The sequence below is a fragment of the Cygnus atratus genome, chromosome 15 (assembly GCF_013377495.2).
Source record: "Cygnus atratus isolate AKBS03 ecotype Queensland, Australia chromosome 15, CAtr_DNAZoo_HiC_assembly, whole genome shotgun sequence".
Taxonomy (NCBI): Eukaryota; Metazoa; Chordata; class Aves; order Anseriformes; family Anatidae; genus Cygnus; species Cygnus atratus.
In genome coordinates, this window is record NC_066376.1 from 599,077 (window position 1) to 625,742 (window position 26,666).

The following is a 26,666-nucleotide window of genomic DNA, read 5'->3' on the forward strand; positions in this document are numbered from 1 at the left end:
CCAATTTCACAGACAAACGCTTCTCTCCCTGACCACGGTCACTGACATGGATAACTCTGATTTACAAAGCCAATAAAAATAGATTCAATGAATTAATAAGAACCACTGACTTAATATAGGAGATTAAAATCTCCAAATTTAGGGTGACTGGAAGCCATTTAATACGTGAACAGTGGCAAATGGGTTATAGAAATGTCAGCCTAGCCAGGGTCAGATGCCACAGTATGGTGATTTATTGGTGAGAAAAAGGCTAATTGATAAGTTACCTTTAATGCTTTTTTCTAGTAGCAAGATTATTTATATCACAGTTTGTTTGTCATCTTTTGGGGTCAACCAAAATTTTTTATGATAAGAAAAATCTCAGCACCTTGTTCGTTAAAGTAGCAAGGTCATGCTGAAGGGTGGAATTTAGCTGGAAATAATCAGGTTGGTGTGATTAACGATGGCCTTGCTGCCTCTCAGAGGAAGACATGGGTGAAGCCAGCCTTCAAAAAGACAAAGCGTTGGCCACCAGCCGCTGACAAGGGTGTCTGTAAAGAAAATACAGTAAATAAACACGAAGAATGTGACGAGCAATAACAAGAGGAAGCACCTGCGTTTCACCTCTCACCCTGGCCCGGTGCCATGCTCAGCAGCATCTCCGCGGCCCGGCTCCCTTCCCTTGGGGCTGGTGGAGCAGGAGGGCGGCCCCAGGCAGGGTGCGAGGGTGCCCGGGGCTCCAGGCACCTCCCGGAGGCCTCCCGCAGGCTCCTGCAGGGCTCCGCTCTCCCTGTTTCTGTGCGTCAGCGAAGGAAGATTTTTGCCCTTAAAGGCCTTCCAGCTTCGTGTCTCTGTCCAGCGTGCTGCAGGCAAACGTTCCCAGCTCTTCCCAGCTGTTTGCAAGCCAGGCCTCTGGTGCTGGGGCAGAGCCGGCCTCCCAGCGCCGGGACCCCCGGTGTGGGGCTTTGCACTGCACCGTCAGGGCACAGGCGCCCACAGCGGGAGGGATCAGAGAGCCAGATGAAAATGCAGCTCCCAGCACCGAGTTAGGAGGGGTGTTAGATTACAAATGAAAGGTTTGTGTAGACTTTCAACTTCACTCTGCCTTCATAAAGGTGTCAGCTGGAATTATTTTGGGCATTTACTTGTGTGGCCTAGTGCATCACTAGCTAGAACAGTTTTTTTAAATAATGGGATTTGTTGCTTGGCTCATGCATAAAAAATAGCAAGAACACGACCCAGTTGCATAATTTTTAAGTAATAAATAGAGTCAAAAGTGTTTAGCTCAGCTGCTGGCACGGTGTGAGCACCCTGCACACAGGCACGCAGGGCAGGCAGCCCCAGGCGGCAGCAGCAGCAGCAGCAGCAGCAGCAGCAGAGCCCTCCTGGACTCAGACACTCCTATGACCGAGCCCCTTGGCCAGAACAGCAGAAGAGCGGCACTGCCAGCTGCACGCTGCGCCCCGCTGCCCGCGGCCACTGCCAGCTGCAGGTGAGGCCGTGTGAGAGACTCCCGTGCCTTGCCCCAGCAGGAGCGCAGCCGGGCTGCCCGCCTGCACAGCCTGGCCCTGCGGGCTCTGGGGGCACGGCAGCTCCAGCTGGGCTTGCGGCAAGCACGAGGCCGTCCCGCGGCCTGGGCACTGCCCAGCCCCAGGGGCCAGGGTTGTGCTGCTCTGTAACCACTTGTAAAGTGACTCCTGCTCCCTGGGGCTCGGCGTTCCCCAAGGCCACGTTCATTTCATAGCTTTATTGCACACAACAAGAGCTCTCCTCGTCCTGCGCCTGCCTCCCTTTGCAGGGACTCATCAGCCAAAGAAAACCCAGGATTCCCTGCGAGTCCTCTGCCAACCGCACAGGTTTGCAGCAGTTCCTGCTGCCCGAGATGGGCCTGGGGACGGGCGCATGAGGTAGCCCCATCGAATCCTCTGCCTTGACCCCAGAGCAGGGCTGGAGGTTCCAGTGGGACCCCCCCTCATGCCACAGCCACCAACCTCGACCTGGCTGCAGGAGCCTGGCGAGTGCTGCCAGTGCCACCTCTGCACCGGGCACGGGGCAGGCTGGCCGTGAGGTGCCCGCTGGCACGAGTGTGGTGGCTGGGGAGTGCGCTGCCCGAGGTGCAGGGCAGCCCTGGGCACAGGGATGGGGTGGCCTCTCCTCCCGCATAGAGGCAGCTTTATTTTATTTTTATTTTGATTGATGCCAGTTGACATACAGAGAATTCCCCACAGCGGGCAGTCACTCACCCGGCTGATTATGGGCTCTGACTTCTTTCTCTAATTAAAACTCTCCCTCCCATTTTAATTCCTTTGCCCCCGAACTGCCTGTTCTGGATCATCTCCTAATGCGACACTAAATGCCTGTGACAGGCAGCAGGGGATGCCCCACACCTGCACTGGACCTTGGAGCACCCTGCATGGGCACCCAGATGCCATGCCATGGGGTCGGGGTGTGTGGGGACACCCTGGCTGCTCACCCCTGCTCCCACGTGGGCCACCCCATGCAGAGGCCAGCTGGGTCCCCCACACCAGCCAGGTGTGCCCCAGGGCAAAGCAATTCCCAAAACCCAGGCACAGGGAGCAGCCAACTCGCAGCCAGCCGGGCTCTGCGTGCAGCCCGCTGCTCTCTGCTGCCCGCCCAGGGGGACGCGTAAAGCAGCATTTCCAGGAAAGGCAACAGCCTGCCCGCGGGACTGACCTGCTAAAGGTCCCACATGGGTTTTCTTGGCACTTTGGAACTCATTTCTAATGTAAGCGAAAGGAAAATAAACTTAAACCCAGGACTTAACCCTCTGACTTGAGCTTTATTCTGGGTGAAATCAGGCCCCATGGAGCAGGGCCTGGCAGCAGGCACCTCCCGGCCGCGTGAGGGCACGGGCTGCAGGCACGGCACGGCAGGGCTGGGAGCAAGGCTTGGGGGTATGGGGCATGGGGAGCAGAGCCCCACCCCCCCACCCCGGACACCCCTCCCCGGGGCTCTGCGGCCGCTTTCTCCCCTCTCTGACCCCAAACCCAGCTGTCTGCCCGGGCCCTGGCTGCCTGCTGCCACCAGGGTGCATCCCCTCTGCAGGAGGGGTGTTCATTTCCCAGCTTACATTTGTATTCAGCCCCAACAGCCTGTCAGGTTGGAAGCTGTGCGCCACAAAAACATGTGCAGTAATTTTATATAAACAAGTTACCAAGCTGGAGTTTTACTGCAGCGGGTAAATACTGGGTCAGGCCCTCTCTCAGCAATGTCTCTCTTGCTGTAATTAATATTGATTTTGTGCAGCTGAAATATAGCTACAAAATTTAATTTTGCTGCTAAGATTTTTGACATCACTGTTCTTAGAGATTAATGTGGGATTTAATGAAGGATTTGGCCTCTCATCTGTGATGTTCCCTCATCCCGCAGTGTGCCACAGCCCCACTCGATCGCAGCCTCCAGCTCTGTGGGCGGTGCGTGGCCCCGTGCCCACGAGCGCTGGGGACCAGGCCAGGGACACAGCCCCCGTTTCACTGCGCTGCTTCAGAGGAGAAAGAGCCTGGGGTGATGGGTGAGCTGGACATTGGGGCACAGCCCCTGGCGTGGTACGTGGCCGTGCTGCAGGCAGGGATGGCTTCACTGCTGCTACCTTCGCAGTGCGGCTGGTCGGTGGCTCTGCTCACCCCGCAGTGGGACTGGCATGGGAAGAACCTGTCCTCAGCCTGGCACGAGGGGTGTGGTGGGTCCCGAGTGCTGACCCAAAATTGGGGTGGGGATTGTCCTGCTGGGCTGCAGGTCCAGTGAGGACAGCAGAGCACCACACGCAGGGGGGACATGGTCCTGTCAGCCCCCTCACTGTGCCTGGGATGGGGATCGGAGCCCCTCAGTCCTGTGAGTGTGCCAGGCCAGCAGCCAGGCATGGAACAGCACGGCATGGCACGGCACGGCATGGCATGGCTAGGCAGGACCCCAGGGTGCTCTGGCCTTGGGAAAATCAGTGCAGCAGGCTGGCCCTCACACCTGGGGACACGATGAAAAGAGCACAGGGTGGCACTCGTCCTGGCCAGTGCCTCCAACTGCAAATAGCAGATGGAACAAGGACCATGTGGCCGGAGCAGATTTTTTGCTTATCAAATCAAGGAGCAGCTGGATTAGAGGATTAGAAACCAAATTAATTACTAATGACTTCCCCGGGAGGTTTTGCCATGAGTCTCCGGGGCAGGCAGTGAGCTGTGCCCAGCCCTGGCGGGGGCACGGGCAGGGGCGCATGCGCTGCTGGCAGTGGGGCAGCTGTGGGGCCGGACAAGGGGACCTGGTGGTACCTGTGCTGCTGGTGCGTTACAGCCAGCTGCAGGTGGAGGCTGGCCTCGGACTGCTGAGACAAAGCTGGGTCTGGGGGGAACCTGTAAGTGCAGACCCTCACCTCTGGCTCCTGGTTAGCACAAGCTGCTGAGTTTCCATGGGTGTATCTGAGCCGTGAGACTCCCCCGACACAGAGGGGGCTTGAGGCAGGGGGCTTGCTGCAGGCAGACCCCATTGTTCCTCCCGTTGCACGTGCTGCCCTCCCTGCCCTGGCCGTGCTGCTGCAGATCCCCGTGGGATTCTGCCCCGTGGGGCAATGTGCAGCTCAGGTGCCTGCTGCTGTCCTCATGCGCACCACTGTGCTCCACGCTGTAATGATGTGCTCAGCTCCACCAGGAGATGCAGGAGCAGGAGCGAGAGGGGGCAGGCGGCTGGTTTGGTTTGCACAGTTAATTGATTCGGTAAACAAGAGCTCATAAACAACTGTTACTGTCCCCATTATCCAGCACGACCGGGCTGGTTTCCATCTGCTTCCTGACCTGGATATTAAATTGCAGTAGATGATGAAAATATGTCAATGGGAAGAAAGTTTTCTTGGCTTGGCAGAGCCTTTTGCTTGGGCAGTGCAAGTGCCAGGCAGAAGGACAGGACAAAAGGACAGAAGGACAGAAGGACAGTAGGGCATCATGGTGGAGCGAGCAGGGCTCAGGGCTGCAGGTGCCATGTCCCCACACTCCAGCCCATGCTGGAAGCACAGATGCCCAGCCAGGGCCCCGTCACTGGGGCACCCACACCAGGGCTGGAGCTGCCGGCGCAGCGCTGGGGACATCCGTCAGGCCCCGGGCTGACAGCATGGCCATCGACCCGCCTGTGTGCTGGGCGCCAGCAGGGAGGGCATTCCCGCAGTGGCTGGGAGTCTGGGGAGATGTCAGTCGATCAAAAAGCTGAAAGAACTCTTTAAACCAGATCAATCTCTGCCTCTCTCTGTCTCTGGGTGTATGCTGGGTTGTATTTTTAACCACGTACATCACAGCTCGCAGAAGAGCTCCCGACGGGCAGAAAAGCTGAGGCAGCAGGGGAGGCGATCCCAGCCAGCAGCAGTGCCTGAGGCTGCCCCTTGCCGCAGCCCCCAGCCATCGCAGCACCCCAGTGCCACTGTGACTGGCTGCTGCGTCCCTTGGGACGTGGGACGTGCGGGGTGCAGGACAGGCACAGCCCTGCAGGGCAGCGCTAGCTCACAGGGCTCACTGGGCCCCGTGCAAGGCTGGCGGCACAGTGCTGCTGGTGCAGCCTGTCCCAGGCATGGGGACAGCCCCACAGCGCAGCACAGCTGTGGTGTGCCGTGCCGTGCCATGCTGAGCCGTGCCGTGCCGTGCCATGGCAGAGCACCCTGGGAACGCCCCCACCTGCCAGGCAGCTCCCAGCCCGGTTCACTCGTTACACAGGGCTAATTGGTTTAAAAGAGATTGCTGGGTCACTGATTATGGAGCCTATTGAACGGCCCGTCTCAGCTTAGGGATACAATTAAAAGTTCACCCTAATTAATCAGGGGTAATTAACAGACCTTGCATTTCTCTCAGATTAATTAATCAAGGAATCCAGAGCAAATCAATGCGGGCAGGAGGGAAGCTGAGGAGGGTGGGGGGTGTCGAGGAGGCCACGCGCTGCCTGACCCACTTTGTGGGGCTGCGTCACCGCTCCCTTGCGCCGGCACTGCCACGGCTGAGCCCTGCCTGTCCTGCCTGGTCCCTGCCGTGGGGCTGGGCCCCTGCTGTGGGTGCAGCCCGGGACAGCACTGCAACGGCACTGCCAGCATTGCGGCGTCTGGCCCCGTGGCAGCCTGCTGGGCTCAGCCCACCAAAGCCCCCGTGCCCTGCACTGCACCATGCCTCCAACACCACATCAGCACGGCCACGCACGCATGGGCAGCGGTACCCAGGTGAGAGCGCACGCCTGGGGGCACAGGGCCGGTGGCGGGAGCACCGTGGTGTCCTCGGCTGAGGTCTGCTGTAGCCATGCCAATCGTTAACGGTGGTTTGGCTGCGACTGTTTTATCTCCAGCTCCCCAAGGAGAAGCATATTGAGATAATCCAGACAAAATGATAGATGTATATCGGTGTCTTGTGTATGGATCTGGCTCAGTGTTTGTAATATTTTGTTGCTAAGGAAGTCCTCGTTTGTGGTGTGATAGAGGACCCCATGCCAAGTCACGGAAATTGATGTGCTCATAGTGGGAAACTTAATCACCAGAGGGTAAATGCCCACCTCGTTTTTCTCATGAAAGAGAAATGCAGTGCTTTGATTTTTGGCTCCAGTATAAACAGGGTGTGATTAAATATTGTTTCCCCTCTCTTGCTTGTCATTAATCAGGATATAGCTGTGAGCACTGGGTGTGATGTGGGGACACTTGCTTTGATTCCTCAAGTTCTTAAATGGTTTTGTTCTCTTTTCAATCCCATTAAAAATAGAAGGCAGGGTGTTTCAAAGTGCTCCTGATGGAGAGCTCTTCTGATCCGAAGGACGTGCGCTTTCGCAGGGAAAGGGGCTGTGCAGGCAGGCAAAGCCCCCGGCACCCGGCCACCCAGCGCAGTCCTGCCCCTCATGCTGCGGCGCTGCCTCGAGGTGCTGCAGCGCACCCGCGGCGCCGGCACAACCTCGTGGCACCGGCACAGCCTCGGGGCTGCGGCTCCACCAGCACTGTCCTAGCTGAGGGAATTAATTGGTGCTCAGCTCCTGCGGACAACGTGCTTCCCACGCAGGGGGTGCAACCCTGCTTGTGTCCCTGGGACCTCACGGGGCTGGCGTAATTGGCTGCCTTGTCCCACAGCGAGCAGAGCCTCTTGTTCAGACACATTTACTGCCCCTGAGCTCCCATGGGCTGGGCTGGGAGTTAACACCTGCAGCAGGGGCATCTCAGGCCAGCACAGACCTTTCTGGTCCCTCCTTGTGCTTGGGGAGCGGAGTCAGATGGGCACCTGGAGAGGTTCTGCTTCCTGATGCAGTGAGGAAGAGGAGGGCAAGCCTTGCTCAGCCAGCACCAGTGCCAGAGGGCACAACAGTGTCAGGACTGAGTGTACATTACCCGATTCTCTACCCTCGGTGTGGATGGGGCAGTTTTCTTTTTATTTTCTGCTCTAAAGCATACTTGCTCTAAGGCAAGGATAGGGTTATAAAGTTTATAGATGAGCTAGGGTGAAGATGAGGCAACACTAGAAAAAAAGCTTTAAGAAAAAATTACCGGCCCATGTTTGACTACAGATTCCTCATCTGGAGTTAAATGTGATTGTGAAGGTCTGTGAGCCAAAGAGATATTTCTAGTTACTGGAGAACTAGCTCCTGTCCCTGTGGTCCCCAAGGAACAATAATGAGATTTAACCGAAGCAGCCACCGCGGAGCGCCTAGGAGAACTTCATGCATGGTGATGCAGTGACGAGGGGCAGCGGATGGTTGCAGGGTCCCTGTCTGCTGCAGCGTGTAGATGAACTCTGCTGGCTGCTTTATTTTGTGCAGTGCTGTTCGTACAGCCTCCCCGGGGCACGGAGTGCGCACAGCCCCAGCAGGGCTGCCCAGAGCCCTCTGAAACCTGGGAGGGGTCTCGGGCTCCTTCCAAAGGGTTGAAGGGTGCTGGTGGGGCGAGGAGGAGCCAGCTGCCAGCGAGTGCCAGGACGTGAGGGTCACCCTCGCCCTCCGGCCCCCTGACCCTGCTGGGTGGGTGCGGGCTGGGGACGGAGCCTCGGCCACTGCGCTGCCAGGCATGGGGCTGGGAGAGCTCGGCCCTGCCCACGTCCAGTTATGTTCTTTGCAGCGTCAGTGACAGATACGTAAGGATTAAATTGAAGTAATCTCTGTAATCTACTCAGCGAGATTAAAACCTCTCCCTGCCCCCCTCCCGTTTTTATCCCTTTCATTCCAGGACTCCGCCAGCAGTGATTACAGCCTGGGGAAGCCATTTAGCTTTTAAGCACCCCTCCAGCCTGCTTAAAAATACATTCAGAATCAAATGAGTCTGTGCAGTGGGGCCATGGCTGGCTGCTCTGGCTGGGTGAGAGGCTGAGAATTAGGACCAAAGTAGCTCGAGTCAGAGTCAAAATTAAATTTATCGTTTCTGACCTTATTTGGAGTACAGTGCATTTACAAGTGATTAATGAGGCTTACAGCAGTTTCAGACTCAGTCAAGGCTGCTTGGCACAGCCTTTTGGACTCTCCTGTCCTTGGTGAGACCCCGCACTTCAGAGCCTGGAAAGCTGCCTGCATGTGGTGAGGTTGTTGGTAGTGCTGGACCAGAAGGGAGCCCGCAGGAGCCAGGGTGGGCCTTTGGAAGTGGCGCTGAGGCCAGGACAGCCAAAACGGAATTAGCTTGGGGGACCTGCTACCATCCCCATCCTCTGTGCCACCGAGCCCCTGAATCCCATTGGGGCTGCTGCCCATGGGCTTGGCTCAGCGGCGTTCCTCTCTCCTCTGCCTCTGGGCTGCAAAACCCTGCAATATCCCATTCCAGCTCCAAGTTTCCCATCCAGACATGGAGAACGGGGAGATGCTTGGGAGCAGCAGACCACGTGGTGGAGGCTCCATGCAGGCATTCAAGGACACTGCCAGCGCTGTGAGGCTGCAGCAGCTCAGCCCTGTCTGCCCTGTGGCACCGAACAACCCCTGTCCAGGTAGATGTACTGCTCAACCATCAACTCACAGCACAAGAAAAGGTGGCAGTTTGTCAGCCTGGAATCAAAAGGTTGTTAATGACATACATACTAGACACAGAAAACTGGATTAACAATGACACTTTGGCCCTGAGGGCTTTTTTGGCTCTGGAAATAAATTCTAACCTTGATCTATTCTGCCTACAACCTGAAGACATCAAGGGTAGACTATCACCTTTAATCTTATTTGCTATTTCCAGTATGCATTTTATTCCTTCCCCCTCTTCCTATAGGTTTTATGTGCTCCCAGCACACTTTCTTTGTGTATTTCTGTAATAACCTTCTATGATCTCTACATTGCTGCAGCCTTCTCTTTTGGCTTGCCCGTCAGCGACCTGTGCTTGGGATGAGCCCTTAAACAGGGCTCCTTCTTACCTGTTGTCAGTCTTCTGCTAGGGGAGGATGGCAAGGAAAAGGGGCTGAGGGCTGAGGCTGGGCTCTGCATCCTTCCAGTGGGGTTTGAAATGCCCCATGAGTACTGCCCCCACGATCCCATGAGCTGGTGCTGCTCTGTGCAAGGGGACAGCACGGAAGGGGAGGCACGCAAGGAACTCTCCTGGGGCAGTCTGACACCCAGGACCATGCAATGAAGGACAACCAGCATGGGAGAGACCTGGGAGGGATGGGACTTGGTATCAGAAGACTTAATGCAGGGCAAGGCAGAGCGGTCTTGAGCTGCTTTGGTAAATCCCACCACAACACGGGAGATCAGAGAGCCTGGGAGAAGTGAAGGAGGAAAGATGAGAAAGATCATCTTGGAAAGACAGCCAGGAACAAAGGAGAGGTAAGGCAGAGAGCGAGCTGTGAAAAGAGGCAAACAGATGGGGAAAAGAAGACAAAGGTGAAAGGCGCAAGGCTGGCAGCCAACAGCAAGTGCCAGCTCAATTCGGAAAGGCGTAAAGGTGGGGAGGAAGGGCTGGGAGGCAGGACCCACTCTGGCGCTCGTGGTGCTCATCCCTCCAGCACCAAGCTGCGAGGCAGCGGGTGGGCAGCAGGGAATCTCCTGCAGTTGTCAGGGCTCTGTCTCCCTGCCCACTAGGGCAGCTCCGCAGCGCAGGGTCAGGGCTCCAGCCCCACCAGGGAGAGCAGGATCAGAGCTGACCCCCGGGGCTCCCACTGGCACAGGTGGCAGGGCGAGGGTGTGCTGAGAACACCAGAAAGCTGTTGTTTATGTGGAGCTGGGTGTAAACAGCAACATGTCATGGAAAAAACATGCCCTGCAAAGATACAGAGACTGAAAGCAAAATTGTCAGCTTTACAAAACATTCCTCCCTTGCAAAGCAGAGAAACCTGGAGGTGTCTAGGCATCCACACCAGCTTTATTTATCCAGGCGCCTCTAATGTTCATGCCTAGGCAGTGTGTTTGCTGCCGAGGCTGGATCACCACGTGGAGGCAATAAAACGGCTAAAAATGGAAAAAGCAACTTTTCCACAGATTTCCTGTGGCAGTTTGTCATGGAGCGGAGCTGAGTGATTGATGCCTTCTGGCCCTGGAAAGGGAGCCCACCAGCGCCCAGCCCCTCGGTTCCCCTGCTCCGTGCTCCTGCCCGGGCCAGGCAACATCCCAGGCCGAGGTGCTGAAGCCAGAGCAGGGGCTCCATCGGCTCTCCCTCCTCGCTCAGCACAGCATCAGCTCAGGCGGAAGGTGCCCAGCCCAGAGAAGTACCAGACGTGGGTGGGTTTACACCAGCCAGGAATAACCCAACGTCTGTTGACTCCTTCAGGCTGACATGGGATGTACGCTGCTGTTTTCCACTGAGATCTGCATGGAGCTGCTGGTGTCCGAGCCTCTGCTCTGGCCCCTTCTCCCTGGTAGAAGCTGCTGTTGCACAGAGCACCAAACGCAGCACCCAGTGCCCCAAACGCAAAGCTCCTGTGGGTCACTTCACCCTGCCAGGACGATGAGGTTAGTCCCACAAGGGACCAACCCCCTCCTACCGTTCCAGAGCTCTCCTGATCCATCAGACACTTTGTTCCGTAAGTAACTATTTTTACACTCCCAGAGAGGTCCAGTTTTGTTGCTCCCACACAAGCACAGGCAAAAAGGCTGCAGAGAGCACTGCTTTTCAGCAGCCTTCTCCATCTTTCTTTACATCTGCACTGAGTTCCTGGGTGCTGCACAAGAGGAAATCTCATCCCCACCCTGCTGCCAGGGAGCTCACAGTATCCTTGTTTCTGTTGGGCTGCCACTTTTTGCCTGTCTCATTCTATTATCGTCCTTCTTCCCAAGTAACAAGATAAGTAGTTTTCTGCAGCTGAACAAGCTTTCTACGCTGAGAAAGCAGGGGCAGTGACTCTTAATGTTTAAGTGGTGCTGCACACAGTCTTTTGGCTTGAGCATTAGCAACCAAGCAGAAGCCTGGGCTGCCAGGGTGCGAGAGGGAAGGAAGCGTGTCAAGTGGAGGGAGCCAGAGGGCCAGGGACGAAGCAGCAGTCTGCATCCATATCCTGCAACAACCGTGTGGTTTTCCTGGGTCACCCCGTTTTTAGGCCATCACGGTTTGTAGACTAAACATCCCCAAACTGGCAGAGAAATGTAATTCTGGCGTCGTCTTCTTCCAGCTGACGGCTGCTCCTTCTGCCCTTGCTGAGGCCAGAAATCACCGCTGCCGTGCGGGGCCGCCCCCCCTCGCTCCTGTCCCCTCCCTCGCAGTGCCTGCCGCGGGGTCGGGGCTGCTCCGGCGCCCGGGAAGGAGGATCCCCGGGAGCTGGAAGGACACCTTGCCTCGCCGCCAACGCTTTACCCAGCCCGCTGCCGGCTCTGCCCGCGCCTTGTGCTCCCGCGGCTTCGAGCCCTGCCTTCCCGGCTCCCGAACCGGTGGCTCCTCGCTCCGGGCCCACCGCGACCCAGCGCCGAGTCGTGCTCCCGGCCCGGGCGCCTGTGCGGGGCGGGCGGCAGCCGTGTGCAGCCGGGCGGCCCTGCCCCGGGCCAGGCTCCAGCCACCGAGGCGCGGTGCCCGGTGCCCCCCGCCCTCCGCCCGCGGGCAGTTCAGGGCTCGCCGCAGGCGGGAGGACGGGGCTGGAAGGGGGGCGCGGCGCTGCGGGGCCCCCCCGCTGCCGGGATCCGGCGGCTCGCACCGGGACCGCGGCCGCTCCGCGCCCGGGCAGGGCAGGGCAGAGCAGGGCAGAGCCGGCGGGGCGGGACGGCCGCGGGCAGCCCCCGGCGCCGCTCCGGGTCCCGGCGCGGCGGGAGAGCGAGGCCGGCCCCGGCCCCGGCCCCGGCCCCGGCCCCGCCGAGCGATCGCGGGGGCTCCGGGCGGCGCTGACGTCAGGCGGCCCCTTAAATAGCAGCGCCGCCGCCTCTGCCCCGGCACTTCCCGCGGAGGCGAGAGCCGCCGCCGCCGCCGCCGTCCGGAGCGCCGCGCCCGCCGGGGATGGGAGCCGCGCCGCCGGGGCCGCGGGCGCGCGGGGGCCGGGGCGGCGGGCGCAGCCCCCCGGGGCGGCCCGGCCGCGCCGCCGCGTAGCCCCGGGACATGCCGGAGCGGCCGCGCCGCGGGGCCCCGGGGGCAGCGCCGCGCCCCGCCGCCGCGCCGAGCCGCGCCGAGCCGCGCCGGGCCGGGCCGCGCCATGCCCGCCGGGCCGGCCCCATGGAGCCATGGCGCGTAGGGCGCAGGGCGGGCGGGCCCTGGCTCCGTCCCGGCGGCTGGCGCGGAGGCTGCTCTTCCTGCTGACGCTGTCGCTGTCCTGCTCCTACCTGTGCTACAGCCTGCTCTGCTGCTGCGGCGGCCCCGCCGCGCCCCGCGCCCGCTGCGCGCCCGCCCGCAGCGCCGCCGCCGCCAAGAAACTTCTGCAGAAGTCGCGGCCGTGCGGGCGGCCGCCCGCCGAGCCCCCGGGCAGCGCCGCGCCCGCCCGCCGCCCCCGGGAGCCCCCCGCGCCGCCGGCCGGCAGCGCCCCGGGGCCGGGCCGCCCGGGCGCCAAGCGGCTGCCGCAGGCCATCGTGGTGGGCGTCAAGAAGGGCGGCACCCGCGCCGTGCTGGAGTTCATCCGCGCGCACCCCGACGTGCGCGCCCTGGGCACCGAGCCCCACTTCTTCGACAGGAACTACGAGAAGGGGCTCGAGTGGTACAGGTGAGGGCGGCGCCGCGGAACGGCCCCGGCCCCGGCCCCGGCCCCGGCCCCGCCGAGCGCCCGGCCCGCGGGGCCGCATCGCCACGGCGCTGCCCGGTGGCGGTGCCCGGGGACCGCGGGCGGGGACGGGGCCCGAGGCTGCTCCCGCCGCGGGTCGCGAGCCCTTCGGCACCGGCGCGTCCCCGGGGCGCCCGCGGGCGCTGCGCACGGGCGAGGCTTTGCGCTGGCGGCCGAGCCCGCTCCCGGCCGCGCCTGGGAGGTTCCCTCCTCCTCATCCTCACCGTCCTCCTCCTGAAGGGCCGAGCAGGGCGGGGGGGAGGCCGCTCCCCGGCAGGGCAGCCCGTGCCCCAGCCCCGTGCGGCTCGCTCCCGCGAGGCTTCTGGAGCCCCCGGACCCGCATCCGCCCTGCCTGGGCAAACGCCCCGTCTCCGTCCCTGCGGGCCCCTGGCGCTGGAGCCAGGACGGTAAAACAGGCTTCCCACCCGTCGGAAGAAACACTCGCCAGTGAGAAGGGGCCTCCGAAACGTGAGAGTCACAAGCCTGCGGGATGGCACAGTTACTGTCCCTGGTGCTGCAGCCCTGCTCAGGGCACCTCAGAGCCCTTGTCCTCCTCCATCTCGTCTGTCTCAACTCAGACAAGTGAGTGTGTCTGCGATCTCTCATACTTTGCAGAGAACAGTGAGTGCATCTCCAGCAGGAGATGGTAAGATTTTAATTTGAGTAAAGGCTTTTGAGGGCAGTTCAGCAGTGCTCAGAGAGGCAGCGAGCGCCCATGCGTGGGCTCATCCCCGTCTGTGGCCCACACTCCATGCTGTGGGCAGTGTGCTGGCCTCTGCCTGCTGTGTCCAGCCCAGCGTGCTGGTGTTTGTTTGCTGCGTGTCGTGACAAGTGCTGCAGGAACTTTGGGCTGCTCTCAGGCAGGGCTGGGTGCTTGCAGGGGCATTGGGAAGCAGGGGAGGCTTTGTTAGCCCCCAGGTGCCTGTGAGCTTGCAGTAGGAGAAGGATGCCCAGCACAGGCAGAGAATCGGAGCTGGTTGTGGGAGGCAGCCCATGGGTGCACAGCCCCATCTCTGCTTCCTTCCCTTCTCATGCACTTACTCCTCTGTCTCAGCAGTGGTTTTCCAACAGAGATGTGCCCTGTCCCCGGGCAGAGCAGTGCTCCTTGGCTGCCAAATGGGTTGCGAGGCACCGTGATGCGATGCTCACTCCTAGCTCTTCTGGGATCCCTGTATTTGTCTCCTTGCTGGCCAGACATGAGTCATACCTGTGGCGTCAGGACGCTGGTTTCTGACTGTGAGCAGGTCAGAACTGCTCTGTGTATCGCAGGGGTCGTGCTCCAGCCATGGGCACTGGCACCGGGGCCTGTGCTGGGGAGGCAGCTCAGGCACTGCTCGGGGAGGGCTGTCAGCAGATCCACTGCTGAGTTGTACTTGGGTCACGGCAGACCCTGCAGAGGGATATGTTCTGTTCCTTTTGCTGTGGTACCGCTGGCAGGTGACTGAAGAGCCAGCACAGGTGCGGGTGGAGCGCTCTGAAGCCGTTTCCGTCCTAAGGCAACTGCAACAAGCCCAATTCCTCCTGCCCTTCACCTGCCGTTGCCCCTCAGCAGGTTTGTCCCCCCATCCAGATGTCAGATGCTGTCACCTGTCCTGCATTGCCTGAAAGCAATCAGGAGCGATTCTGCAGTACAGGTAGACGAGGACAGGAGCAGCAGTGGTTTGTCTGAAGGGCACCGAAGCAGCAGGATGGGCAATGCAGCAGGACACAGGTCCTGCCGAGTGCCTCGCTCAGAGGGGAGCTGCGTGTGCTCAGCACCTGGCTGGGAAACGGCCTCTCCATCCTGTGTTCAGGTCCTGCTCGCAGTCCTGGCCCCTGCAAGTTCTCTGGGCTCTGGCACTTCCCCACGTGTGGTTGCTGCAGTGGGGTGTGGGGAGCCTGGGGCTGGGAGCCTCGCCGGCAGCACGGGACCGAACCTTGCGGCACTGCTCCAGGAGTTGTGGCAGTGATGGGAGCGTGGCTGCCGGGGCCTGGCTTTGTGTCTAGATCAATAGATCGCAGCGGAGCTTCCAAATTACTTCAGATAAAACAATTAAATGACACTTCCCTAGTTTTATTACTTTTTTTTTTTAACCTCACAAATGTGCCAAAACATAAGCGCAGAGGCTGCTAACATACAAAGTGTGGAATTGATTTTACTTCTTGCAAGTGGAGCAATTAAATGTGGAGCAGGTCTAACCCACAGCATGATGAGCTCGTGTTGCTCTGCCAAGAGACCAAGGAGGCAGGAGCAGGGTCCTGGCAGCAGCTGTGTCCCGGGGAAGGGCAGAGCTGACACCACTGGCACCTGGCTGCAAGGGGCCGGCTGTTCCTGCTGCCTGGGAGAGGGGATGCGCCGTGCTGGGGTCTCTGCAGGCAGAGCATGGGCTGCGTGGAAGGGCAAAGGCTCCCCTCTTGTGAGCAGAGACATCAGCTTCAGGAGTCCCTGGCCCCTGTGATGGCCAAGCACCAGTGCAGCTCCATCCTTCCCAACTTGTGCTCCAGTGGGGAGCCGAATGGAGGGAGCAAGCAGGTCTTTGATGCAGGTGAGAGCAGCGAGAGAGCTGACTCCCCGTGATGTTCCAAAAACATTAGCTTCTGTTTTCCTGTGTTTTCCCCTGACCCTGAGTTGGGCCGATGTGGAGGTGGCAGAACCAGTGACAGGGGAGATGTGATGCCGCTGTCCTTGCTGGCTCCAAATGTCGTGCTTACTCACAGGTGCTGTTTCCGTGGTGGCTCCTGTAGCACCTCCTGTCTTCTCCCGGGGCAGCCTTGGCTCTTTCATCTTGGAGACTGCACACTTCAAGTGGGCCCTGAGCTGGACCCCTCTGCTCTCCCCCACACGAGACCATGCAGCTCAGGAGCTGCCTGCTTAATGACAGCAGACCAGAAACACCCATGCCGTTCCCAATTCCCATCAGCCTCTCTAATCCACCTCATTAGCTAGAGATACACTACAGGAAAGGTATTTTTAGCAAGATCTGTTTTAAGACAACTGAAACCAAACAGCCAGCTACTGGGGAATATCGATTCATCACCAATCCTGGACTAAATGTTCGATACAGAGCTTTTCCTGCTGCAGGTAGTGTGCCAATAACCTTCAATATTTTCCAGAACGCAGGGAAGACAGTGTCGTTTAATTTGCAGTTAACTTTGAGCAGCAACCATGGGTGCAGTTTTCCTCTCCAAGATTCCCGAGTAACTCCATGAGATGCTCCAGCGTTGTTTTCATAGAGAGGGGTTTCTCCTAGCAGGTGGGGCTGCTCCTGTGTGGCCGGCACTGCCACATCGCTGTCCTCAGGGAGCTGAGCTGAAAGGCGTTGGCGCCATGGGCAGCCCTGGGCGGCTCCAGCTGGGATGCAGCTGTGTGAATCCTGTCCCGGGGTCAGCACCAGACCAGAGCCGACATCAGCCCCTTCCCCGCCTGGCTGAATCCCGGCTTTCCCCCGCACTGTGAGAGGCCTGCAGCTGGGCCGGGATGGCTGCTGGGTGCTGCTGGGCGCTGCAGGGTGCTGCTGGGTGCTCCACGCCGAGCGCTGCCAGCCTCCCCTGCCAGGCTCGTGGCTGCCCCAGGGAACAGACCCCGGGTGGGGAGGAAAATGCTGCATCCCCCACGCCAGTGGAGGGAGTGTGCAAGCCCTGGCTCCCGCACTCCGCCTCGCTAATTGCTCTCTGCTAATGGCCAGGTTGGCTCACACACAAATGGGAGCCCATTAGGGTTTGCCCGACGACACTGACTGTTTTGTGGGCTTGACTGACAGTGCATTTTGCTAAAGTTAATTAGCAAGAAGAGAGGAAGGCAGCAAGCTTCAAGGATGCTTTGAAGTTTCCTTGACTTCAGAGAGCGCCCTGGCTCAGAGGAATGGGTGCGAACCTCCGGCAGAGGCTGGTGTGCCTGAGGAGCTGCCCTGCAGGCAGCGTCTGCCCTGGCCACTGCCATGGTCCCGCGGTGGGCCTGGGGCAGCAGAGAGCCCAGGGGCAGCCGGAGCCTGGGAGAACACAGGGAGGTAAATCCTTGTAGGGCACCAACTCTTCAATATTAATGATGCGTGCTCTCATTCTGTCTTCCATGACCTTGTTTGTAAACACTGCAATTTGTTCTAACCTTTGCTTCAGTAGCATGAAATCCCTCTCAGAACCTGGCGTGGCCGTGGGCATGGGTGCTCCATGGAGCTGACAAGCGAAGGGTGCTGATCTGTGGCAACCTCGGGTGTCCGCCGCAGGGTTGGCTGCAGGGACCCCAGCCCCGCAGGAGAGAGCGGGCCCTGGGGCTGGCAGCGCTCGAGGGCCTGGCAAACAGCGGCTGGTGGCACAGCCCAGCTGGCCTGGGGGCCGTAGCAGAGGTGTGTGAGGGGTGGCTGCAGGCGTGCAAGGGGCCGCTGCTGTGTTTGTTCTCGGTGCCAACACACTGCCCTGTTCCTTTGCATGCTCACAAGCACTGGAATATCACCAAGTGGGCAATGCGTCTCTGACTTGAGCTTTCAGTTAGGGAATCATTGCAGCAGCCGTGGCACATTATGTGATTTTTATTGAGTGTTCATTTTGGAAGTGTCACCTCTGAAAACAGTTGGTGTGGGAATGGCAAAGGGGGCAACCCCAGCCCTTCTCCATGCGCTGCGGCCTCCCCTGGAGGCTAGTTTGCACAGGGCTGGGGTGTGCTCACCTGCGGGTTGTTCCCTGCCTGGCCCTGTGGCTGCTGGGTGCTGGGAGTCAGTGGTGGGTGGCTATTTACAGAGATGGGAGTTACACACGGGCTTGCATGCATGAAGGGCATCGGCAGTGTGCCCTTTGGAAAAGATTTTGTTGACTTAAAGGACACAGCAAATCTCTGGAGCATTTGAATGATTAAAAATGAATCAGCAACAAAGTTAATTACTGTGTTCACACTGCTTTTATGCATTGAAATGTACCTCATTATCTGTCTGTGAGCGCTGGTGTAAAATCTTTGAACATAAACATTTATTAAAGGGAGCTGATCCATCATTAAAACTCCGGACTGCCTTGGCGCAGGGCCCAGGTGTTCTCACAGCGTGGCAGGAGGGACACGGGGCTGGGACGGGCTTTCCCTGGGTCATCCCTCAGGTCATCATTTTCCCAGTGCGGATGACGGTGTGATCCCTGAATTGTGCAGGCTTTAGGGGGACGCAGCCGAGTCCATCCTGCTCGGCTGAGAGCCCTGCTCCCGGGGCCAGCACCCCCGGCCCTCGTAGCATGGCTGTCCTCAGCAGGCAACACTGCCGTGGGGAGGCCTGGGGGACCCGGGCACCGCGGCTGGTGCTCTGTGCCCTGTGGACTCCTCACGGTGCTCTGTAACTGCATGACCGCCAGCTGTTAGGTATCAGCTGCTGTATTGCTGTGTCCTAAAAGTCTGCTGCAATGTCACTCCACCAGAAGAGCTATTTTATCTTCCTCACACCTCAGTTTCTCGCATGCTTGACCCAGTTTTGCTTAAACCTTTGTGGAGCTTTGCTTGAGCTTTCATCTACTGACAGCGTCTGAAGTCCTGCCGAGCCCAGCACTGGCCCCACATGCACCTGTGGCACGGCACGGCACGGCATGGCACAGCACGGCATATCATAGCACAGCACGGCACGGCACAACCCCTCTGCAGCAGGCACACAGCTCGGGGCCATCCGGGGACGGGCCGGCTCAGAGCAGCAGCTGCGCTTTGGGTCCCCGCGTCACTGGTGCCTGCCCAGGTACCCTGTGTGCTCCAGCCGGGCCGGCTGCACGGGAGTGGGTCTGAGGGGAGCCCAGCGGGTGCTGGGGGTGCTGCAGGATTTCGCTGCCCACCCTCTCCCCGTGCCCAGGCAGCGTGTCCCAGCCGCAGGCGCTGAGCCCATGACGTCGGGTGGCTGAGGGAAAGCGCTCGGCCCTCATCACAAGAGCCAGCACTTGGGATTTTTTTGCCAAATTAAACAGTTTGTTTTTATGCCGATGAGTGGATGAAGTCCAGGATTACACACACTTCAGTCTGCGGCCTCTGAGGAGAGCCCTGGATGTGCTCGCCAAATCCTCTGCACACAGCGAGCGGCAACAGGCAAATATTTACCCAGGAGCTGCCAGCTCTGCTGCGTGCCGCACGGGCTGGATGCAGACCTGTGCCGTAATGGGATTATCGAGTGCGCGCGCTCCCCCACGCACGCTTATCAGCAATATCTCAATCATCTGATGAATTTTTGTACAAATTTATCCCTGGGAGAGTGTTTCACGCATGTTCGACATCAAAGCAACGTAGGCAGCAAGGGAGCGTATGTTTCTTTAATGTGGGAGCGTTGTAGGGGCCGCAGGGTGCCCAAAGGCAGATTATGAGAAAATTAATAATTCAGGCCTGGGAAAGGTGCTGGCGAGAAGTTAACTCCTTCAGGGCAGGCGCTGCCTTCGCAGCAGTGCAGCCGGGGCAGCCACAGAAGCAGGGCCGGGCTGTCCGTGGCAGGGGATGTGCTGGCTTCTGGCACTGCAGGGGACGGCCGCCAGCTCGGCCGTGCAGGGACGGGCAGTGGCTTCTGCCCTGGTGCTGTGCTGCTGCCTGGCGCCTGGGAAGCATCCTCCTGCGGCTCCTGCCATCCCACCTGGGCGCGCCCGTCCCCTTGCTCCAGTAACGTGGGCAAATAGAACCCCGAATCTGCAGGTTGGAAGCAAGCATTAGCGCTCACATAAAATGTCACTAAAGGGCTTTAAGAATTTAGTAACTACAATAAAAATAATCTCTAATTCAAGAGGAATTAGTGCTGTATCTCCAGCCAGATTAATGCATTGAGCAGGGGATTTGGCTGGTGCTGGGAAGCCCAGAGGGATTGCTGCGTGTCCCCGGGGCGCATCCTGGGCTCGCAGAATGGCAGCGGGGCCAGGGCAGCCGCTCTGTGGGGTGGGCTGGAGGCACAGAGGGATGGGGGCACAGTGGGCTGGAGGCACCTGCCCTCTCCCCAGCACAACAGCAGCCAGGTCGACCTCCTCAGGGAGGGGGAAGGGGAAGGGGCTGTCGGTCTGCCCAATTTGTCGGCTGAGCAGAGTGTGGCTGGAGGGAGGGAACGCTGGGGAGGGCCGGGGGGAGCCGGGTGGGAGGTGTGTGCATGGGCACCGCGAGCAGATGTGTCTGCAGCCCACGACTGGCAGGCGGGGAGAGCTGCGATGCCCCTGATAATTAAATCCCTCTGGTGGTCAGAGGGCTAGCCTTCTTGGCAAGCACAGTGAAAAGCAAATGAAGTGGAAGGCCTGTAGCTGCTGAAAAGCGTGTGCTGGGAGCGACGAGGGAGCTGCACCCCAGCGCTGCTGCTGGGAAGCGCCTCTGATGCCTTCTCCTCGGAGGGGACCCCAGCAGCTGCCCCACGGGCCCCAGGAGGGGTCTCTGGTCCCTGGGCTGGTCCCTGTGCAGGCCAGGGGAGAGGCGTTCCTGCAGCCCACACTGCTTCTGCGAGGCCGGAGTGGAGTTCGCTCCACTACCTCCCTAATGATTTCCGTGCAGAGCTGCCCTGCTGCTCACTCAGCATCAGCTTTTTTAACCTCCTCCATTTCTGCTGCGTTGCAGATTCCCCTCACTAGGACAAAGTGCGGACGGCTTGTGCACACTCTGCCAGATGGAGAAAGCTCCCGTGTGTTTTCTCCAGCCGGGCAGTGCCGATCAGATGAGCACAGGGAGGGCCTGGTGTGACAGGAGCGTGAGCGGTGCTGTCACACGGCAGGGGGAGCTGAGCCCCTTGGTGGGGAGTCCTGAGGCAGGGGAAGGCAGCACCAAAACCACGGCCGGTCCGTCCCAGGGCAGATTCTGCACCGACACAAGGGCGCCTTGTTCCCAAGGTGTCGGTGGGACTGTCATGTCTCTGGCCAGGGCTGCCAGCCCGGCAGCACAGCCCTGGGGTTTTGCTGTGGCCCAGGGGCAAGCAGAGCCCAGTTTGTTGTTTCAGCAGCGGGCTGGCGCTGCGGCCCGCAGGCAGTGGTGGCGAAGGTCTGCGTCTGTCCGCCTGCATGCGAGACTGTTATCTGGCAGGGCTGTGACGGGCGCTGCACCTCCCCTCCCTGGGGCACCGTCCTCGGCCCTGGTTGGCACCGTGCAGGAGAGGCAGCAGCAACCCCAAAACCAGCGGGGCACGGCAGCGCGGGGCTCCCGGGGCGGCCCAGCCCGGAGGGGCCCCAGCACCGCGGAGCTGTTCCTGCTGCGCCGGGGTGCGCAGCGCCACGGGCCAGGTGCTGAGAGCCTTCAAACCTAAACACACGAGCCAGAGGCTTAAAACTATGTGACATGCTATTTGTATGCAAATAACTTTGTGAATGCAGAAGTCCAAAAATATCATTTTAAAGTCAACTGTAATTAAGTCTGCAATGCATTTCCCAGCTCTTGCAGCTCTGGGGATCCCGCCGTTAACATAAAGATGAATGTGTGGATGACATTTCTCCCCCTTGCATGGTTTCACTGGTGATTTATTTATCTATTTGGGCTGTGTTTTGTTGTCTCAGCAGTCTCTGTTGTTCAGGAGCAGCAAACACTGGGAGTCCATTTAAAAAAAAAAACAACTCTTGTCTCATTTCTGTAATTTACTCTGCAGAGATTTTTTGTTTTTCATAATTGATTAGAACCTGTAATTTCATTTTTTAAATACATGGACCTAATAGCTTACGTAATGAAAGTCTAACAAGCCTGAAGATGAGCCATTAATGAAACAGCAGTTTTATGATTCTCCACCAATATATTGTAATAGTGATTCACTTATAAAGCTGTCCTGCACTGATTTATGATGAAACTTGCTTGTGATATGGAGATACCAGCAGTGGTGCCTGGCACTAAATTAGCATTTCCTGACAGTCATTAAACAATGGGAATCATAATCTGGATTTATGGGGTTTGGAGCAGAGCAGTGGGAAAGGCCAATTAAGCCACGGCTGTGCTCAGGTACCTACGTAAAACATCCCTATTAATTTATGCTAGCTAATTAGTTCTCTTTCAAATGAGAAAACTGGTCAAGAGCAAGCGAGGGCTGCGAGGCCAGCAGGACTGGGACCAGGCGGGTGCTGCCCCCCGCTGCCACTGCTGCGTCTCCTCCCAGCTCAGTTTTCCATCAGGGTTCTTTCTGCAGACCAAGCCCAAAGGCGGTGGCTGTGGACCTTGTTCTAGGGACCCTGCAGGGACCACGTGGATTTCCAGAGGGCTGAAGGATGCTTCCCTGGCGGTCTGTGGTTGGGGTCACCAGACAGCTGCAGTGTTCCCAAACAGCTGTGCTGCAGCAGGCCAGGAAGGCCTGGAGTCTGTGCAGGGTTATCCCATGAATAAATCAGTGCCTCGCTCCCGCCTGGCTGAATTGCTGCAGACAGGGTTGCTGATGTTTGCTTTCCATGACTGCTTCTGTCCTGAGGCTGCACTGGGCCAGCCCAGACATCGATAGATCCAAGTCTGTTAAGATGACTGGTGTACCAGCTCTTCCTCTGCTCTTCCTCCCGGCTTCCCTCGTGGAGGGGACACAGACCTGCCAGGCTGCAGGCATTCCCCTGCGCTCACATGAGCTCTGCCTGACCTCTCGGAAGAGCCGGGGGGGCCCAAGCCCCCTGCACACCAGCGGTTGCAGCAGGGGGGCACTGGCTGCACCCAGGGCTCATGGGCAGGGGCTGCGCTTGGGGCCTCGGGCAGCTGGCGGGACGCTCCAAGCAGGGCACACGCGGACGCAGAGTGTTGAACGTAGGGACTGTTCCAAATAAACCCTTCCTGGAGGCACATTTCTCAGCTCACCATAAAACTCTCCCCAGGCAGCGCCTGCTTGTGCCTTATAGCTTATGTTCTGCTGCACAATTAAATTGCAGTCGCTGAGCCACTAACTTGTACTGCAAAGTGGAAATAGTAGCAGATGCTTTTGAGCAATAAACACAGTTGAAATATAAGGTGCCTGCGAGTACAGGAGACCCTGTGGGTGCCTATGGCACATGCTTCCCTGCATGTGCCCAGGGTGCTGGTCAGTGCCGCAGCCACTTGCGTTTGGCACGGTTGTCCCCTGGCTCCTTCCAAAGCCCTGCAGGCGGGGAGGAGAGCGGTGATGCCCCTGCTCCTGGCCCCACTGAGGACGCCTTAGAGATGCTCTGCGGCATTTCCTGAGCTGGCAGACTGAGCTGGCCCAGGAGCAGGCTGTGGGTGTTTGGGCAGGGCAGCAGACATGGGGCAGGGTATGGCTGGCAGCACGGTTTGCAGGGCTGGGGAGCCCTGAGGCAGGCTGAGCACCTGGACGCCAGGTGAACCCGCTCCTCACTCCCAGGCAGTGCGTGTGATGGCAAGGCCCCTGCATGCCCACCGCTGGCGTAGGGGCAGCAAGGCCGCAGGGTGCTGTTGCGATCCTGGTGCAGGCACCCTGTGCTTTCTGCTGTGCCCCACGTCTGGCTGCGATGGCTCTAAGAGTTTTCTCTAGTAATACAAGGCCAATTTATAAATCTTTCCATCCCATTAGTCTTTATTTGATCTGGATGTTCACTTGTCGAAGCAAGTGATTTAATTAGCACTAAGCTGGGCCCCAGCCCCTCGTGGCGCAGCACCCCCGGGCTGCCCCCAGCACTACTCGCGGCGGTGCTGCCGCCTGCCCCGCACACGCCCGCTGCCTGGCCCTGCAGCTCCGCTGTCGCACACAGTGCTGGGGCACAATGGCTGCATGCAGACAGTGCTGATTGCCAGGCTGAGGGGACAGATAAGGGGTGGCTGTGTCCCCACAGGGGCTGGAGCCAGCGCAGCTCTGGCTGGCACCTGGTGCTTGCCTGTGGTGCCCACAGCTCAGGGAGTGCGGGAGCCTGGCTGCATTTTAATGCGATCTGGGAGGGGAGAAGCCAGGTAATTGCAGTAATTCCGGAAGGAGCCACTGTAATTTCTTGTGCAAATGGCAACCAGTGTAGTATTATGTGATAAAAGACTGAGCGAAGGCTGGCAGAGGCTGTCTCCTGGTTAATGCGCCCATGGCAGCGATCAGGGCAGATGGCAGGACCGCTTGGCTTCATGGCCGCGGAATGAATTCACACACTTTCTTTAAACTGATGATGAATCTGCCACTGGTGGAGATGGAGCAGCCCTGGCTGCTGCACAGCACCAGCTTCCTGGCAGCTCAGCAGTGCCCTTCTGCGCCATCCTGCCTGGCTCCAGCCCCCCAGGAGCTGCACGTCTCCTCTGGCTGGAGCGCGTGGAGGCACTGGTGCACACCCCTGCCCTCTCCTGGGGCACTCAGACGGGACATGGGGGGACATGGCCGGGGCAGACCCTGCAGTGCTGCGGGAGGGAGCTGTGTCCTCCTGCCCTGCTGGGACCAGACACCCTGCCAGGCTCGTGCCGCGCACACCGCCCAGTGCAGCGTGGGCAGCCACTGCGAGCGGCCCAGCTCCTTCCTCACCGTAATCTTCTTCTTTGCTTGCAGGAGCCTGATGCCACGAACGCTCGACAGCCAGATCACGGTGGAGAAGACCCCCAGTTACTTTGTCACCAAGGAGGCGCCGCGGCGGATCTTCAACATGTCGCGGGACACGAAGCTGATTGTGGTGGTGAGGAACCCGGTCACCCGCGCCATCTCGGACTACACGCAGACGCTCTCCAAGAAGCCAGACATCCCCACCTTTGAGGGGCTGTCCTTCCGCAACCGCAGCCTGGGGCTGGTGGACACCTCCTGGAATGCCATCCGCATCGGGATGTACGCCGTGCACCTGGAGAGCTGGCTCCAGTACTTCCCCCTCTCCCAGATCCACTTCGTCAGCGGGGAGAAGCTGATCACAGACCCGGCTGGGGAGATGGGCAAAGTCCAGGACTTCCTGGGCATCAAACGGGTTATCACAGACAAGCACTTCTACTTCAACAAGACAAAAGGCTTTCCTTGCCTGAAAAAAACAGAGAGCAGCAGCTCGCCACGCTGCCTGGGCAAGTCCAAAGGGAGGACTCACGTGCAGATAGACCCCGAGGTGATAGAGCAGCTCCGGGACTTTTACAGACCTTACAATATCAAGTTCTATGAAACAGTCGGGCAGGACTTCAGGTGGGAATAAGCACCCGGGAGCAGAGCTGTGGTGACGTGATGCTGCAGTCTTCCACAGGGGTGGCCTGTGGGGGCCAGGGCCGGAGCCAGGCCCTGCAGCCAGCCTGTCCCTCCTGGAAACCCCAGGCACAGGCGGGGCAGCATGCCGGGATGCTGCAGGGTGAGCGGGGCTGGGGGAGACGCAGAGTCCTGCTGCGGCCACTGCAGGATGGGTGCCAGCAGGCGTTGCCCATCCCAGCAGGTCGGTGGTGTGGTGGCTTGTGCTGTGGGGTCCCGCTCACTTGTACAGCCCTGTGGTCCTGGGCCACGGCAATGGCCCCACCTTGCAGCCCGTGCACAGGCTCCTCCAGGGCACACCCCTCCATGGCACCGCAAAGTGAACCAGGGCCCCCTGGGTAGTCCCAGGCCAGGGGAGTGGAGGCGGCATCGCTGTCTGTGGGGTCAGGGCAGGCAGGGCTCCAGCTGCTCTGCTTCGCCTTCCATCACTGCAGCACAGCGTGCAGCCACAAGGGTGGGGAGATGTATCTGCTTGAAGAAAAACTGTCTTTGAAAAATGTTGTACCGATATTTTGTCCTGTGAATAAAGCACAGAATCCTGCTGTTACGGGTACTTTAGTGGCACTAGCATCCTTGTTCAGCATGTGATCTCTTGTGTAAATAAAAGCGGCTACCACTGGTCCTTATGCATGGGCTTTTCTTAGGGCAAGCCCATCCGTGGGCTGGGGCAGCCCCATGCTGCCCCGCTCCCCTTGCTGTGCCGCTGGGGCTGGTGGCGAAGCGGGCAGTGGCGCGGGGCAGCGACCCCGTGGACAGGACCAGAGGGAGGGAGGGAGGCTCAGCCCTGCACGGCGAGGAGGGAGCCCAACCACATCGCTCAGGAGCACCAGAGACACCCCAGCGTCAGTACCTCCTCCTGGCAGGCTTTGGGAGAGGGCTGTGTTACATGCAAGAGACAGTAATTTACGGTGGAACTTAATGGGCTGTTCTGTAGGAGCCCACAGTTACACCTAAATGTCAAGTGCAGCCTTGCGAGATGGCCCCCGGGCTGAGCGCACCTCCACTTGCCCTGGCTGCCGTCCCCCTCTGTCTCCCCACCAGCTGCAGCCGGCCAGCGGGAGGTGCAGCCCCGTGGCCAGGCTCTGCCACCGGCCACACGCAGCCCCAGCAGCCCCCCAGCAGCCCCCCGGCAGCAGCAGCCCCCACGGCCAGGGACTCGGGAGCATCACCACGCGTTTCACCCAGGCGCGGAGCCGTGGTGCTGAGTGTGTGCGAGTGGAGCCTCCCCACGGCGCCCAGCCCTGTGCCTGCGGTCACAGAGCAGCACCCAGCCCAGCTGTCCTGAGCGCAGCCGGGCCCCTTGGATCCTGCCCAGAGCAGCGTGATGGGCCACATCTTCGGGTGGTGGAGACGGGCACTCTGCAGCACGCCCAGCTCAGCACCCTGGGGGAGTTGGGGGCCCAAACTGCTCCCACAGGGCTCAGCCGGGGGGAATCAGCCACCAGCACCCTGGTTCAGGCTGCACTGAGCACCGCGCTAGCACGGCTGGGCAGTGTGGGGTCCCTTCCTGCCACGGCAGAGCCCACGCCGGGGTCGCACACTCATGGCCCTGTCCCATCCTGCAGCAATCCATTTCACCATCCTG

At 59.5% G+C, this 26,666-nt stretch overlaps 1 protein-coding gene across 1 annotated transcript; it reads left to right on the top strand.

The window, feature by feature from the left end:
* Positions 1-12,534: 12,534 nt before the first annotated feature.
* HS3ST2 (heparan sulfate-glucosamine 3-sulfotransferase 2) lies at positions 12,535-25,513 on the top strand. The gene is made up of 2 exons (XM_035563369.1): positions 12,535-13,007; positions 24,416-25,513. The coding sequence occupies exons 1-2, from the start codon at positions 12,535-12,537 to the stop codon at positions 25,032-25,034; spliced, it is 1,092 nt and encodes a 363-aa protein (XP_035419262.1). The 3' UTR covers positions 25,035-25,513.
* Positions 25,514-26,666: the final 1,153 nt, after the last annotated feature.